Source organism: Pteropus medius, unplaced genomic scaffold (genome assembly GCF_902729225.1).
Source record: "Pteropus medius unplaced genomic scaffold, Ma_sr-lr_union100, whole genome shotgun sequence".
Taxonomy (NCBI): domain Eukaryota; kingdom Metazoa; phylum Chordata; class Mammalia; order Chiroptera; family Pteropodidae; genus Pteropus; species Pteropus medius.
In genome coordinates, this window is record NW_024342471.1 from 11006800 (window position 1) to 11022611 (window position 15812).

At 46.1% G+C, this 15812-nt stretch overlaps 2 protein-coding genes across 2 annotated transcripts in view; both read left to right on the forward strand.

The window, feature by feature from the left end:
* On the forward strand, nt 1-15124 carry LOC120603378 (lipopolysaccharide-binding protein-like). Its single transcript, XM_039863718.1, has 10 exons — nt 1-519; nt 1196-1310; nt 3621-3749; nt 4594-4749; nt 7654-7717; nt 8979-9042; nt 10264-10355; nt 11830-12006; nt 14270-14363; nt 15096-15124. The coding sequence occupies exons 1-10, from the start codon at nt 396-398 to the stop codon at nt 15122-15124; spliced, it is 1044 nt and encodes a 347-aa protein (XP_039719652.1). The 5' UTR covers nt 1-395.
* Nucleotides 15038-15812, forward strand: part of LOC120603651 (bactericidal permeability-increasing protein-like) — a 4263-nt gene continuing 3488 nt past the window's right edge. The window contains exon 1 of the mRNA XM_039864321.1: nt 15038-15351. Within this exon, the coding sequence (XP_039720255.1) occupies nt 15202-15351 (150 nt within the window). The 5' untranslated portion in view covers nt 15038-15201. The remainder of the gene's footprint in view (nt 15352-15812) is intronic.

Consider the following 15812-nt stretch of genomic DNA (forward strand, 5'->3'; position numbering starts at 1 on the left):
TGGGTGTTAGGTTTCAGTCTGTAGATAATGGGGAATGAATGGACGGTGTTCAGGGAGAGAGAGGAATGGTGGGGAGGATCCTCTGGCAGCTCTGGGCAGCAGTGCTTGGAAGAAAAAGAGGTTGGAGATTGTGGCACCACTTCTACTATCCTTGGGCCAGAAATAAACCACAAACGGTTTCATAAGGAAACTCTCCCTATCTCAAATTGCTGAAACTTGAGTGAGTTGCCTCAAAGCCTTGAACCTTCCCCTCCTTCCTTCCCAGCTGGCTCAGTTCTTCATCTGGCCCCTGGCTTTATAAGCACCTCACTCAGCCTCTGCTGTCACCTTCAGTAAGGGAGGCTACTGCAAAGAGACTCTGACCAACCTCTGCCCTGGGAGGAGCTCAGGACAGGATGACGGCCAGACTATACTGTGTGGTAGTGGCCCTCCTGTTGCTGGCAGAGGTCTTCGGGCTTGGAGATGGGGCATCAAATCCCGGGTGTGTGGCCAGGATCACCAGAAAAGGCCTGGATTATGGTAAGGGGGTTTGGTCATTCCTCTGGTGCTCACGGTTGCCCACCAGAGTGGTGTAAACAGGGCAAAAAATCACAGGCTTGGGTTCTGTGCCTCTCTGGCTTAGAAACTTTGACAATGTCACCCTCTGCGTTTCGGTTTCCTCATCTTAAGTATCAGAGGCTAAGGATAGGACTAGATCAGCATTTTTCCCAGGGTGGTCTGTGAGCCACCCACATTAGCATTGCTGGGACACTTGTTAACATACGGATTCCGGAGATCCGCCCAAGACTGACAAGTCGGGCCTGGGAATCTGCATTGTTGACATATGGCCCAAGCAATAGCGAAAAGTCCTAAGGCTTGACCACACTGCAGTAAATGCTTCTTCAAAAGCCCCACTGTATTCCATCACGGCTTTCAAAATCTGGTTGAATGAATAAATAACAATGATTGCCTTTTACCTGGCACTTCGAGTTTATGATCTAATTTAATTCTCAGGCTCAGGTCGATATTATTATCACCATTTACATGTGGGGGAACAGAGGCTCAGGGAACTTAAGGGACTCTTTTGGGATTACACCGATATCAAATTGTGAATCCTGCATTCAATCCCAGCCTTTATGATTCCAAAGCCTGACCACCCAATTGTAATGCTTAGCTACTTCCCACTAAATGAGCTAATCCCTCTATTTGCCTCCAGCCCGCCTATATGGAGAAGCCACCCTGAAGAAGGAGTTGTCCACCATCAAGTTGCCTGATTTTTCAGGAAGCTTCAAAGTGGGTTGGATTGGAAGTGTGAGCTATGAATTTACAAGGTGAGGGTCCCATTCTCCACCACAGGGGCAGTGAAGAAGGAAGAATGGGGGCCTGAGGTCATGGGGAAAGGGGATAAACACGCGATCATCACTTGGACTAAAAGCAAAGGAACCATGGCCAGCTTTTGTGGGGCCTCTACAAGGTGCTATGTGTTTCCTGAAATCATCAAGATGGAAAGAAGACCTTTAGAAACAATTCACTGGCCCCTAGGTCAGTCCCGCAGAGACTGGCTCTGGGTTCTTGCTCTGCCGGGGACCCCTGGCTATTCTCCTGATTGCCCAAATTGGGGACTTGCTTGAGACATACCATCCATCCCTCCAGAGCCTGTCAGGGGTCTGTAATCAATGACTCTAAATCTTTCTAAAACCGATTCACATTCTATCAGCACACTCTCTCTTGAGGAAAGCATCCACAATGTCCCCAGTGAGGAATGAAGCAGGGGCCATCTGTTCCCTGGTGAACAAGCCCTGGTCCTCATCTTGCTCCTCGTAAGACTTAACTGACCCTAATATCCCTCTGTCTTTCACATACTCAGTCTTAGAGTCTTTGGCTGCAGGGATTTTCCTTCCCCAGCTTCTTCATTGTCCAGAATAGGTCCTTGGAGATCATTTATCCATCAGTGATAGAAAAAGCTGCCTCTTGGAATCCTCCCCAAGTCTCTGGAGACAATTTCCTGAAGACAGTGGACAAAGAGGAGCTATTTTAAATCTCTGTGTGTGCATGTGTGTGTGCACGTACATGCACGCACGCACGCTCGCGCGCGCACACACACACACACACACACACGCACACACACAATCTAGCACAATCTAGGCCATAACACATAGAGGGCATTGCCCCTTAGCACAGCCCTAGAATGCCCCTTTGGACTTGGTTTTCACAGTAGGTTACTATGGTCTGTTAACACATCCAGATCCACCACCAACTGTGAGATTTTCAAGAGCTGGGACCAAGTTTTGAATCTCTGTGGCTTCTGTACCTAGAGCCAGGTCAGACAGAGCAGGATCTCAATGAGTGCTTGCTGAGGGAACTAATGAGTGTTAATGTGACAAGAGCCACAAAATCAAAAGGCCACAGGGAAGTGGGTAATGCAGATGAGTGTACCAGGCAAGGACAAGCCAGGAACGCAGAGCCCACAACAGGAACTTCAATGGAGGGAATTTAATATAGAGAACTTTCTTCAAAGGTGTTGGTAGAGCTGAAAAGCCAAATAGGGAATGGTAAAGCAATTCAGAAATTAGCAACAACAAAAAAAGTCACTAACATCCCTAAAGCTAGAGAGGAGAAGGTATCAACAGAGCACAGGAGCCAGGGTCTCTAAGTAGGAACTAAGAGCATGAAGAAAGGAGATGTCTGACAGGAGCTGGCCCCAACGTGGAAATATAACCACTGCCAAAGACACAACTCCAGACAGAGAGAGAAGGGGAAGAAATACCTTGGCTTCTCCCTTTTTCCTGTCCATTCACCTCCCCTCGAGTACTTCCCATTGGCCGATCCTAACTAGAAGCTGGCTGCAAAGGAACTTGGGAAATGTCATTTTCAGAGGTCAGTCTCTTCTAACCTAGGTCAGAGCAAGAGAAGGAAAGGGAATGAACTGAGAGCAAACAGGGCACAGGACCAGTGCAATTATCTACCTGGAGGACCCCTGCCCCATTTAAAGGGGGGCAGCTGCTCCTCACCTGCAGTTGATTGATGCCGTAAGCAAATATGAACATTGCCTTTTGATTTTTTTTTCAAGAGAAGTCAGACATCTAGGGATTTTTTCTTTATATTTTTAGTATAAAATTTCCCAATTTAAAAATGTTAGTGATGGATTCAAATTTTTGAGAACATTATAGGAAAAAGCATATCTATAGCATATCAATCAGATATATGGCCCACAGATCACCGGCAGGTAATCGCAGATATAAATTGTGAGCCTTTATTTGTATTTGAAGTGTGGGGAGCAGAGAGGAGAAGCTGTATCCTGGAGAAGCCCAGGCCCCAAGCTGTGAAGATAGGACACATAATGTGAAGCCATCTCACAGGATCCTCGAGGTGGTGAGGGTCCAGTGAGTTAAGACAGGCAAGAGCGGCTAATGGGGGTGGGTGTCAAAGGAGGGGGGAAGGTCTTTGGTCTTGAAGGTTGCGGATGGCTTCCTAAAGGACGGGTAGCCTGTGCAGATCTTGAAGGATGTGAATGCAATTGTTTGATTGTCCTTTGTGGTTTAAGTCAATATGAGACACAGGAGGGGATTCTGGAGACTCATTCAGAGGACTGATGTGCCGCTAGCCTTTCTGGGTTTGATAAGTCTGCCTTCCTTCCCTAGCTTGAGGATCCATAGCTTCAAACTCCAGAACTTGGATCTGAGTCTACACCCAGGGCAGGGTGTCAGAGCCTCCCTGTCCGATAACTACGCATCTGTCAGTGGGAACTGGAAGGTGAAAACGTGCTTCATGTAAGTGGTACTTAGATTAGAATGTCTCTCAGCTTTGGGCCAGGGCATGGCCTCCCACCCTGGACTTCCATTTTCGGGTTCTTAAATGTCCAGTCTATAAAGGACCCAGAGCTGACTATCTCTAAGCCTCCGTTTCATTATCTGTGAAATGGGGTTAATAAGAACTCACCTCAGATGCAGCTGTGGATTACATAAAATAACATATATAAGGCATTTAACAGTACACACAGTATGGCGCACAGCAAATACTCAGTAAACTGACTGCCTTAATAAGCTGAGGCCGTCAAAACAGTATAAATGGAGCCACTTTAAAATGGAGCCAGAGCTGCCATGGCAGAGCAACTGCCTTGCACATTTCATGTCTCAAAACTTCGGAATGTTAAGACGGGGTAAAATAACCTTTGGCTTGGGCCTAAAGCAACCTGGTGCCCCAAAGAACTTTTTCCAAAGATACCAGACTGATAACTCCTGGAATGAAATTTTAAAACATTATTTAGAATTAATATCAATATGTTATGTTCACCAATAGAAATGCCTTCCATTAATGTAATTGTTCCCCTTACCTTTCTCACAAATACCTATTGCCTTTGTCTCCTAATTGGAACATTATTTGGGCTTCTGCTGAATCAATGATTCCTAAACAGCTATCCTTATTGATCTCAAACAAACACTTGTTGCCTCTCACCTTGGAAGGCCCTTTTTTTTTCTTTAGGTCGCCAAGGCTCAGACAAGATACACAGCTTGTTAGTGGGGAATTGGGAGACAAACCTGGGTCTGCATTCTCTGGCTCCTCTTCCTGTAGGTGATGATTATCCACCATTTGGTTTTCATTTCTCCCAACCAGCACTCTAAAGGGTACTTATGATCTGAGTGTGGATAGCATTTCCATCTCAATTTCTCTGAACTTGAACAAGGACCAATCTGGACGACCCACCGCCTCGGTGGCTCACTGCAGCAACTCCATTGGCCACGTCAGCATTTATATTTCCGGAAATCTAAGGTAGGTCACCCCATACACCTGCTAGAAGTTGTCAGGACCGCCTCGGCATCCGGGTCACCCAGGGGATGGCCCTAATGGGGCAGAATAATGAGATTTAAAATCTATCGAGATCAGAGGTCAGTGAACTAAAGGCTGCGGGCCCAATCTAGTCTGCCACCTGCCGTCGTAAATAAAGTTTCATTGGAACACAGCCACCATCATTTGTTTACATTTGCCTGCAGCTGCTTTAGCACTTCATCAGCAGAGTTAAGCAGTTGCAGCAGAGACTGTATAGCATGCAATGCCAAAAATATTTACTATCTGGCCCTTTAAGAAAAAGTTTGCCTGACTCTTGGGCAAGATTGCCTTTAATGGCAATCCAGCATCCCAAAGCGACTTGCCTGGAAGGGAAGCTAAGTGAATTTCGAATGAATGATGGCAATCTTCAGGGTGACCGCCTTCCTACTCTGTTTTGGTTGGCACTGCATCACTCAGATCCTGACAGGAAACAGAGGGCAATTCAAAAGGCACTGACAAGAATCTAATGAAGGGAAGATTAACCAGAGACTAACAACAGTGGGGAGCTATTACCACCCCTCGGATTGAAGGTGAGAGGGAAAGGAAGGGTGTTACCAGAGCCTAAAAAGGACTGGAACCTTGGAGAAGGGGCCCTGGGACAGGAGTATAGCAGTACGACAGGCAGGGAGGGATCTGGGTGTAAATACCACAACTCCCTTCTCTTTCCTGCCTGTGCCTCCCATTAGCCCAGCCTGAAGGCAGACAGCAGGAAGTGTTGAGAGATGAATCTGTAATTGACAGTCCCCCCAGGATGCTTTCTGCAGAACCTGCGAAGCACCGGTGTCTGATATTACTACATGAATTCATAATACACATAAATTTCTAACATGCACCACTAATCCTTTAATCAGCAAGCATCGAATGGTAAAAACTTTATGGGAGAAAAAATTTTACCGAAAGTAATTCCACTAACGTAGTTCACTTATTTCCCATAACCTCTCACCTTCACCCTCAGGTGAGAACATAGGTGTGGAAGGCTCTGTTCTGGGTCATGATATTCAAGGTCTGGTGTCTATGGCTGGGAGGGGCTCTCAGTGGGCAGCTTTGCCTGAAGTGGATTAGATTCACCTATGAGTTCCATGAAGTTATTCACCAATGTCCCTCAACACTTAACTTGTACTTAGCAGGTAGGAGGGGCTCAGTACATGTTTGTCGAATGAATAAGTAAGTGAATGACTAATTGCTAACTGCCAAGCGAGTTGTTCCGCAGATTTGGAGGGGTATAAACAATAGGCCTACCCCCCTTATTAATGTTTAATGTTTTTGAATAGGTAATTCATTGGCATAGTTCAAAATTCAAAAAGTACAAAGAGTACAGAAAGAAAAAATCTCTCTCCACTCTGGTTCCCCCACCAACCAGCTCGCATTGACACAGCAACCAATGCTAACCATGTCTGACAACTCTTTTTATTTTATTTTATTTTTGTGCGTGTGTGATACTTCTACTCTGCCATCTTGACCAGATTGAATGTCTCATTCTTGAGGGTTATGTGGGCACACTTAGATATTTTGCCTTTTTTTTACACAAATGGTAGCATGCTATCTAGAGTATTATGTCTCTAGCTTTTCTTACTTAACAATGTATTTGTAAGCCCTTCACACAAGAATACAAGAGCTCCCTTTTCAAAGTACTTTATTATATGAAAACACTAAAATGTATATTATTAGTTTCTATTGATAGAATTTTGTTTTTAGTTTGGGGGTTTTTCTTCCAGGGTTCGCTACTACAAACAATACTACAAAACATAACCTTGTGCTTTTACCTGGGCAAATAAATTATAAGATAAATTCTTAAAGTCGTATGTGCATTTTGTCATTTCAATATATACTAACAAATTGCTCTCCAGAGTTTGCTAGTTTCCACTCACACTAGCAAGAGATGAAAGTGTCTGTTTCCTCCCAGTATCACCAACACAGCATATCAAAGATTTAGCTTTTTGTCAATCCGAAGGGTGAGGGTATCTCAGTTCTCATTTGTGTTTATCTTGTTGTGAATGATGATGAGTATCTTAATATATGTTTAAGAGCCAGGTATTTTGTTTTTCCTGAACAGTCTATTTATATCTATTCCTATCTTTCTCATCTATTTTCCCCCCTCCTTGAACAGTCCTCAAGACTTCTGACCTCTAAATTCACCAGCCTCTTTTATGTTGCAAGTTATAAAAACTTCAACTCAGATATTGAAGCATTAAAATGGATTTGATCAGCTCACATACACCTGAAAAGTCCATGATATTGATCCAAAGCGGTGACTGGATCCAGGTGTTGGGCCAACGTCACCAGGAATCGGTTTCTTGAGTGCGTTTTAGTCTCAGGAAGGGTCCTCCACTCTTAGGAGCGGCAAAGGGAGCGGCAAAGGGAGCCGCCAGAAGCTCCAGGTTTCTTGGCCCTTAATGCCTGTCAGTTCAGCGGAAGCAGCCTTTTCCGCACACCCCCCAGAAGGAAAGCCCCAGAGAAAGCTCTCATTGGTCAATGTGGGTCATGTGCCCGTCCCTCGACCAACTATTATGGACTCTTATTGGCTGAGGCAGGGTCTAGGACCCGCCTTTAGACCTGGATGTAGTCCCACTGAACCACAAGGGCTGGAAATGGGGAAGGAGTGGGTTTTAAGAAAGGAAAAAGATGCTGGAGGAGTTAAAACCACAGATGTATTTAGTTAACGCCCCAACCCTAACGGGCCTACTCCTACTTAACATTTCTGATCTAGGAAAATACTATGGGTCGCCCACCCTTGGATTAAATTCACCTGGTTGTGTCCCTTCTTGGAATAAAATGGGAAATGTCAGCTCCGTGGGAGTTTCGGTTCATCACAAAGTGGATCCTGACCCTCTTTATTCTTTTCTCCAGCTGGCTCCTGAACCTGTTCCATAAGAGAATTGAAAACAATCTCAAAAATATCTTGAACCAAGAGGTAAACAAAAGATAAACAGATTTGTAGTTAAAGATCATTGGCATGTACATATTTGATATTTGGAAACAGCTTTGTCTCTTAAGTATGTTGCCATTTGAATTTGTTTAGCAAAACCTTCCTCATTGCAAAGGCAAACCTTAAGGTTTTCCCCAGGTAGTATGATCACATATGCTAAATCGGCATTTGAAACTGACAAAGTGTTTGGTATCTAGTTGTAGATAATATTAGATATGGAGAAGTGACTTTGGATACCTCCCTCACACCACACACAAAAATCAACTCCTGGTAGGCTAGTATTTAAATGCCAAAACAAATCTAAAACTTTTAAGGAGAAAACCTAGGATATCTTTCTCACCTTAATAGGAAAATGTTTATTAAATAAGACTAACCCCCCCCCCCAAAAAAATGCATCATATTGAGAACAGCACTGGGGTTGGCCCTCAGCATCTCTCATCTCTGGAAAAAGGCTTGATCTTGGAGGCAAAGGGGTATCTCTTACATTTACCCTTTGTATATCTCTGGGCAAGTTGATGCACCCTCTGATGTGCCAGAGATGGTGTAGGAATAGCTGAAGTTAGAAAATCGTGAGACTGGGAGCTTCTGGGATCTACCAAGCTGGAATTCTTGGCTTACAAAGGAATAAATGCATGGCCTACAGAGGAATGGAATGCTGGGGCAAACCCTCTTTCTGGCTTTGCTTTGAAGCCCTCTGGTGGCCGTAGTTAATACTGCCTATACTGCCTGCGGACCAGGTACTGTGCTCTCTTTCAGATCCCTAGTCACAGATGGCCAGAAACCCCAGTAGGAAAAGGAGGCAAAGAGTCTGGAGCCTCTGATTAAAGCGCTGCCTCCTGCACCTAGAAGAATATCTGCTTTGTCTCCTCTGCTCTTTAATACATGTATTTATGTACTGCACTTCCTGCCACTTAGCCACCAAAGGACCATGACTGTAGCAGACTCAAGGGCAGTGCCGACTTGACCACCATCCATTTTTAATGTGGGTTCCAGAAAAGTCTAGGAACTTAAGTTGGGCCCACATGTAAGAGGCCACCCCAAATGGGGCAGTGACCAAGTGTTGATGGGGGTATTGGTTTCTTTTCCCTTTTCACCATGCTCTCCCTCCCTCCACCCCACACACACCTACCTACAAGGTGGAGATATAACCCATCACAGTCCCTGGAGTGGTAGCAGGGAGGGGTGGGACGTTGCCAAGGAGAGGTGGAGGAAGGACTCACGTGGCTTTCTCATCCACTTTCGGCAGATCTGCAAAATGGTCAAGAAGTCAACAGCCTCATACCTGGAGCCCTATCTCCAGACTCTGCCAGGTTTGGAGCCCCCACCCCACTTCTCTGGGTGCCTTCAGATGCCATGGCACCTAGTACCCCTGGAACCACCACCACCCCCCTCAAGAGCCCTGGGAGAATTTTCCCCCGTTGAGTATTTCTCCATCCTACAGAGTTGAATATGGAGTGAACACCTCTCTTTGGGGTCTGTTCTCTGGAGGTGGGGGAGTAAGGCAATCTACCTGCTGGGAGCATGAGGTGGGCAGAGGATTAGGAATACATGGGAGAATCACGTGTTAGCTCTGTACTGGCTGCTTTAACAAAACAGGGGTGCTCTGAACAACCTGTGCAGGGCTGGATACCCTCCCAGTCCTGCCCCTCCAGCTGCCACTGGGACCTTTTGCAATCACAATCAGGTCATGTCTCCCCCTCTTGCTGAAGTCCGTCAAAAACTCCCAGCTTCAGACGACAAGGCCTGGCGTGGTCTGGCCCTGACTACCAGCTTTATCTTGCTCCCCTCCCCAACTCAGACAGTTACTTTCTAGTCCCCATTAGTCTCTCCAATATACAGTGCTCCATAATCTCTAGTCCCCATTAGTCTCTCCAATATACAGTGCTCCATAATCTCTAGTCCCCATTAGTCTCTCCAATATACAGTGCTCCATAACACTACAAGATCTTTGCACGTCATTCCTTCTGCCAGGAGTGCCCTTCCCCCACATCTACCTTTCTTCACCCAATCAATACCTGCTCTTCTTTCAGATCTCAGCCAAAGCAACACCTCCTCTGGGAAGCCTTCCCTGACTTCTTGTCCAAGTCAGGTTGCCACCTCCCACTTTACCCCTGTTAAATGGCTGGCATCGTCCTGAACTTCTGCTACCTAACATCTAGCAGACTTGCAATTGCACATTTATTTCATTGAGTGTTTAATTGTTTCCTCCTCTGGACTAGAGTTCCACGAGGACAGAAACTTTGACTATCTCACTCAGCTGTTGTATCTGCCCCTTGCATTGTGCCTGGCATATAGCAGGTGCTCAATAAATAATGAATGGATGAATGAATGAATGAATGATTGAGTCAATGGATAAATAAATGAAGCACTCGCTCTGTGACTGAAGGTACCATGGATATGCCCCAGCCCATTTCCATTCTCCAAAAGCTACAGTCCATGTGAAAGGAGGTCCCTGGAGTTGTGCAGTGTACAACTTGCACAACTGCATTTGGCTACCCTGTTCACAATGCTGCTTCTTTCCCATTCCACAGTCACCTTGATGATTGACCAGGTTGCTGGCATTGACTACAGTTTAGTAGGTGCTCCCCAGGTGACCTCCCAAGATCTGGACATGCCTTTAAAGGTAAGGGGCTGTGGGAAAAGGGCCTTGGAGCTCCACTTCCCAGAACCAGCTCCTACCCCACTTTCTCCTGTCCATTTTCCTATCAGTCCACATCCCTGACTAGTGCCCACAGTGGGCAGATGTGGTACTCAGCACTCAGAGCAAAACTTAAGACAATGTCACTGAACTAACATGGTAAATCTGTCTAGAGTCCAGAAGACCTTAGCTTGAATCCTGGCTCTAGAACTTGTGTGCTGGGGAACCTTGGGAGAATTACTTAACCTCTCTGGGCTTCTATTAAATGGGTAGAATAACAGCCTTACCTCATAAAGTTGCTATAAAAATTAAGTGAGATGTGTGCCTGGCACATAGCACATATATAGGGTAGCGCTGTTATTACTACCTGCCTCCCCGCTATAGTAGACTGAAGAATGGCTCTCTAAAATGTTCTAATCCCCAAAATCCGTACATGTTACCTTATGTGGAAAAAAGGGATTTTGCAGATGTGATTAAGGATCTTGAGATGACAAGATTATCCTGGATTGGTGGGGGGAGAGGGAGGGCGGTGCCAGTTGTAATCATAGGGATCCTTATAAAAGGGAGGCAAGAGATAAGGGGACAGAAGGCAATGTGACAGTGGAAGCAAGAACCTGGACCAAAGCAAGAGGTGATGCAAGGGAAGGACCACAAGCCAAGGAACACAGATGGCCTCTAGGAGGTAGAAAAGACAAGGAAACAGATTCGCCCTTGAAGCCTCTAGAAGGAGCCCAGCTTTACTTAACACCTTCAGTTTAGGCTTCTGACCTCCAGAAATGGAAGGGAATAAACCTGTGTTGTTTTAAACCACTGAGATTAAGGTAATTTGTTACAGCAGCAACAGCAAACTAGTACATCTCCTTTTCTATAACTTCCTGCCTTTTCCGCAACTCCCCTGTGGGTTGAGCTAGGCCCTAGAGTGCCACCCCTTCCAATTTTATTTAAGTAGCACCTATATGCTTCTTACTCTGTGCCAGATGTTGTTCTGAGTATTTGTACAAATATTAGCTTCTATTAAATTTCATGCTACCTCTGTGAAGTAGAAACTATTAGCATCGTCCCTGTTTCACAGATGAGGAAGTTGAGACACAAGGCAGTTGGTGACTTGCTTGAGGTCCCAGAGCTAGTATGTGGCAGACCAGGATTCAAATCCGTACGGTTAAGCTCCAGAGTTCATGCTTTTCACCCCTGGCTTTGATTCTTCTTCTATGTCCTGAGCCTGAGAGAACATAGGACCCCTCCCCACCAAAAGGTGGGTTTTAGGCACCTGTTAGGACCTAGATGCTGTGGGGCCAGAGGAACACTTTCAGGACTCCTGGCCCCACATGCTGGAGAGGAACCACCACCCCAGCCACAGCCCAGGGCCCAGGAGACCTCACCCAGTCAGGCTTTGGATGCCTCTGCCTGACACCCTCCCCGGTAGGAACCTTGGGTGGCTGATATGTCCCTCTGTTTCCAGGGTGAATTCTTTGGCCGAAGCCAGCGCTCCCCAGTCCCCTTCGATGCTCCGTCCATCAGGCTGCCCCAGAAGCATGAACACATGATCTACTTTGCAGTCTCCGACTACGTCTTCAACACAGCCAGCCAGGTTTACTATCAGGCTGGGCACATGAATTTCACAATCCGAAATGAACATGTGAGTAGAGGATGGAGGGGACTGGGGGTCCCAGGAGAGAGCATCAGGTGGGACTGTAGACCTGCTGTGGGCACTCTAGGGAGCTAGGAGAAGAATGTGGAATTTGGAGCCTACCCGACATGAGTTCAAAGCCAAGCTGTGGTTCAGTTTCCTGTCTGTGTACATGGATCCCCACGGATTATATGAGAGATTGTAAAGAGCTTGGTGTCTGATGCACAATACATATCAGCTATTATTAGAAGTACTTTAAAAAATAAGACCGACTCTGGTGTGTCATATCAGGTCCTCCCAGCAACAGATGCCAAGAGAGCATTAGATTCGTGTTTTATTAGAGAAACGCCCATGAAGGATAAAGGAGAGAAGGAGAAAGAGGAGGTGCGAGAACCCTCATGCGGTACTGATATCTGTGAAGAAAGAAGGAAAGCAGGCAGACTGGGTAGAAGAGCTGCTGCACAGCTATGAGGAGTCTCGGCTAAGCTGAGGAGCAGGCAAGAGCAAAGCCTGCTTATTTAGAGGAGTGCCACACACATCAGGCAGACATGTAAGGCGTCAGCTCCAGGCTAAAACGCTAAGTGTAATCATTCAGACCTGACCACAGCCACTTAAACGGCTTTTCCTGGCAGGCCTCGCCAGGCTTGGAGCATGGCCAGTGTTGGTCAGTCTCTGGAGGGAGCTACAGTTAAGGACTCAAGCCCCCTGCCCTTACCACCACCACGGGGCTGGCATATGTTAGCATTCTTAGCCAAGACACTTCCGCTCAGAGGCCTCCTGATGGTTGAGGGTAGAAGGGGAACCTAGCTGAGAGACTGTGCAGGTGCCTGTGCTGAGACCCCTTGCTAGGGACCTCAGAGACAGTCTTCTCCAGCCTGACCCAGTACTCAGTACTACCGCGTCCAGCAAGTGGTAAATCCTGCCACGTCCAGCGCGGCCCTGGAAAATAATCCTGAGTGGGAATGTTGGGAGATTGAGAAAAGAAAGAAGACAGAAAATTGGGATCGGGAGGCTCCAGATAATGGAGTAAAGTGTGATTTTATTTTTGCAAGTTGCTTTTATACAAGAGCATACGTTTGCTGGCTTAAATGAGATTATCCCCACCCAACCTCCATATCCTATTATAATCATTTGCATTTCCATAGGGTAACCCCCACCCTGCACAGCCTGCTAAAATCATTTGCATTTCAACACCCACACTGTTCTCCAATCAGTTCCTACTTCCCATTCTTAGGAGGATTTGTGGAGGTGAGGCAACCCTTGGTTGGCCTCAGAGATTGCAAGGACCTTGTCAGCCTGCAACCTGCTCTGCACACAGTACTTTTCTACTCCTGGCCCTTCCCTCTCTCCTCCATCTCTTCCTCCTGCCCTGGGTCCATAAAACAGTAGTCTTTTGTTCAGGACTCCCTTTGCAGTAAGATGAGCCCTACCCACCATCTGTACTGATACATCTGACCCTCACAGGTGCCATGCCACAGGGAAACATGGAAGACCTGGGGGCCAGTGACCTTCACAGTCTAGTCTCTTGCTTACACTATCACCTTGAGTCCCAGCAGTGATCTGGCAAGATTCTTCAGCTCAACCACTCCAGCTATGTTCATTGGGGGCTGGGAGCTTTCTGGGAGAGTGTGGCCTCAGCATGAATGGTGTGGGACCTGAAGGTGAGGCTGTGCCAGAGGGGTGGAGGGAGGCTATCAGCCAGCTGCCCTCCTCTCCAGCAATCCCATTAAAGGTAGGTCTGAGCAGCATACCTCCATGGCCCACACTATGATAAATGCTATAGAAGCTGCCCAGGTAGGGAGTAGAGATCTTGAGGGAGGAGAGATCAAAGGAGGTGTAGGCAGGGTTCCCCAAGCTGAAATATCAGCAAGTCCTAGAGGTGGGTAGAGAATGACACGAGAGATGGCAAGAAACAGAGTTTGGGGAAAGCCGTATTCAAAAACACCTTAAATGCAGATAGTGATGATGATCAGCCCTCACTGGCCCTTCGGGAAGCATCCTGAGAAATACTAAATAACCATAACAGACATTTATTAAGTACTTACTATGTCCCAGGCACTACACTTAGTGCTTTACCCATATACTATCTCATTTAATCCTTGCAACACCTGTATAGCAAGAGCTATTATTATCATCCCCATTTCACAGATACAGAACCTAACGAAGTTTAACAATCAGTCATGATGGAACCCAAGCTGTTGAACTTGAGTCCACACCTTTCACTTCCATATTATCCTGCTTTTCGAAAAGCTTCCTTGTTTTCCTGCTGCAGATTCCTCTGGATGCTCCCATTCGCCTGCACACCAAATCACTCGGGGCTGTGGTTCCTCAGGTAAGACCTGTGCCCACTCATCACAGAGGACAAGGCAAGCCCCTTGACCTAGGCCAAATGAGGAGACTCTATATGGACATGTATGAATTGTGCATAGACTTTCTCCAGACAAACAGCTTACCTATTAGAACAGTGGGTAAGGATAAGTTTTTAATTTTTTGGTACAAAATTCTCATCATTTTCCGACTCCTTGTGGCATAAAGACAAAGGATCTGGATTCAGATTGCCTGCATTTGAATCCTGGGTCTGTGGTTTTCTATCTTTAGAACTCAATCTTGTTGGGCCTCGGTTTCCTCATTTGTCAAATACTATACCTGCCCTACTGGGTTGCTGGGAGGATCAAATGGGAAATAACAGCACTCAACCGGCACAAATATATAGGATCCTTCCATGGCACAAATGGGGCATGTTGGGCAGACTAATTTGGGACTAGGCAGGTAACTGATATTTGCTTGATGTTTATGGAGGACATAGCTAAAAGGAGCAGGAGCAGAGTGGAGAACACTCAGCCTCCCCTTTCTTGAAGCTGACAATTCAGCTCAGCCCCAAACTTACACACCAGTCAACACAAGTTGGCCAGCATAAAAAGCAGTACTATGACCATCCACTGTTATTGGAATATGCCCATTAGGGTGTCTCACCTATCTCAGATGCTTTATTGAAATGCCCTTTCCAACCGCAACAGCCATCAACTGGAAGGGAATTCTGGAAAATCCAATTCCCTCCATCCTGTGATATTTCTACTGCTGGTTTTGGGCCCATAAAGATTTGAGCCTTGGGACTCCACCCATCTAGCCTTTCCTGATACAGCTCAGGGTCCCTCTTTCTGTCTTACGCCCTTCTTTCTCCAGCTGGCCAGGTTGTACCCCAATATGGAGCTAGAGCTTGAGGTGTCACCTGAATCAGCTCCATTCCTGAGGATCAGCCCTAGAAATGTGACCCTCGTGCCAGTAATGAATATCCAGGCCTTTGCCCTCCTGCCCAACTCCTCTGATCGCAAGATACTCTTCCTAGTAAAAGCGGTAAGTCTGATCATGGCTGGAGCAGCAAAGGGTCATGCTTGCCAAGGGTGTAAGCCCCTCCCCTCAGCTGAAAGACTTGATAGATGCTGGAGACTATTTCCACTGGAGGTATAAATGGGCCTTGCAATTCTGGTCTGGATGGCCAGACTTCCCGAGGGCATAGTTAATCAAATCATCCACAGTCAGAGTTGCAAAAAGTCATTCACTCCAGCTGAGTTGAAGATTCTAGCTTTCTCACTGCTACGTTTGTTATAAAAAATTGTTTAAAGCATAACCCCATTTAAACCCCATTGTTATAAGTAAATTAAATTACCTTTTTAAAGAAGGTACAAAATGGAAAGAACTCTTAAAATAGCAATACTCTCTAAACTGATTTATAGATTCAACATAATCCCTATCAAAATCCCAGCTGGCTTTTTTGCCAGATAACAAGTTGATTCTAAAATTCTTATGTAAATTCA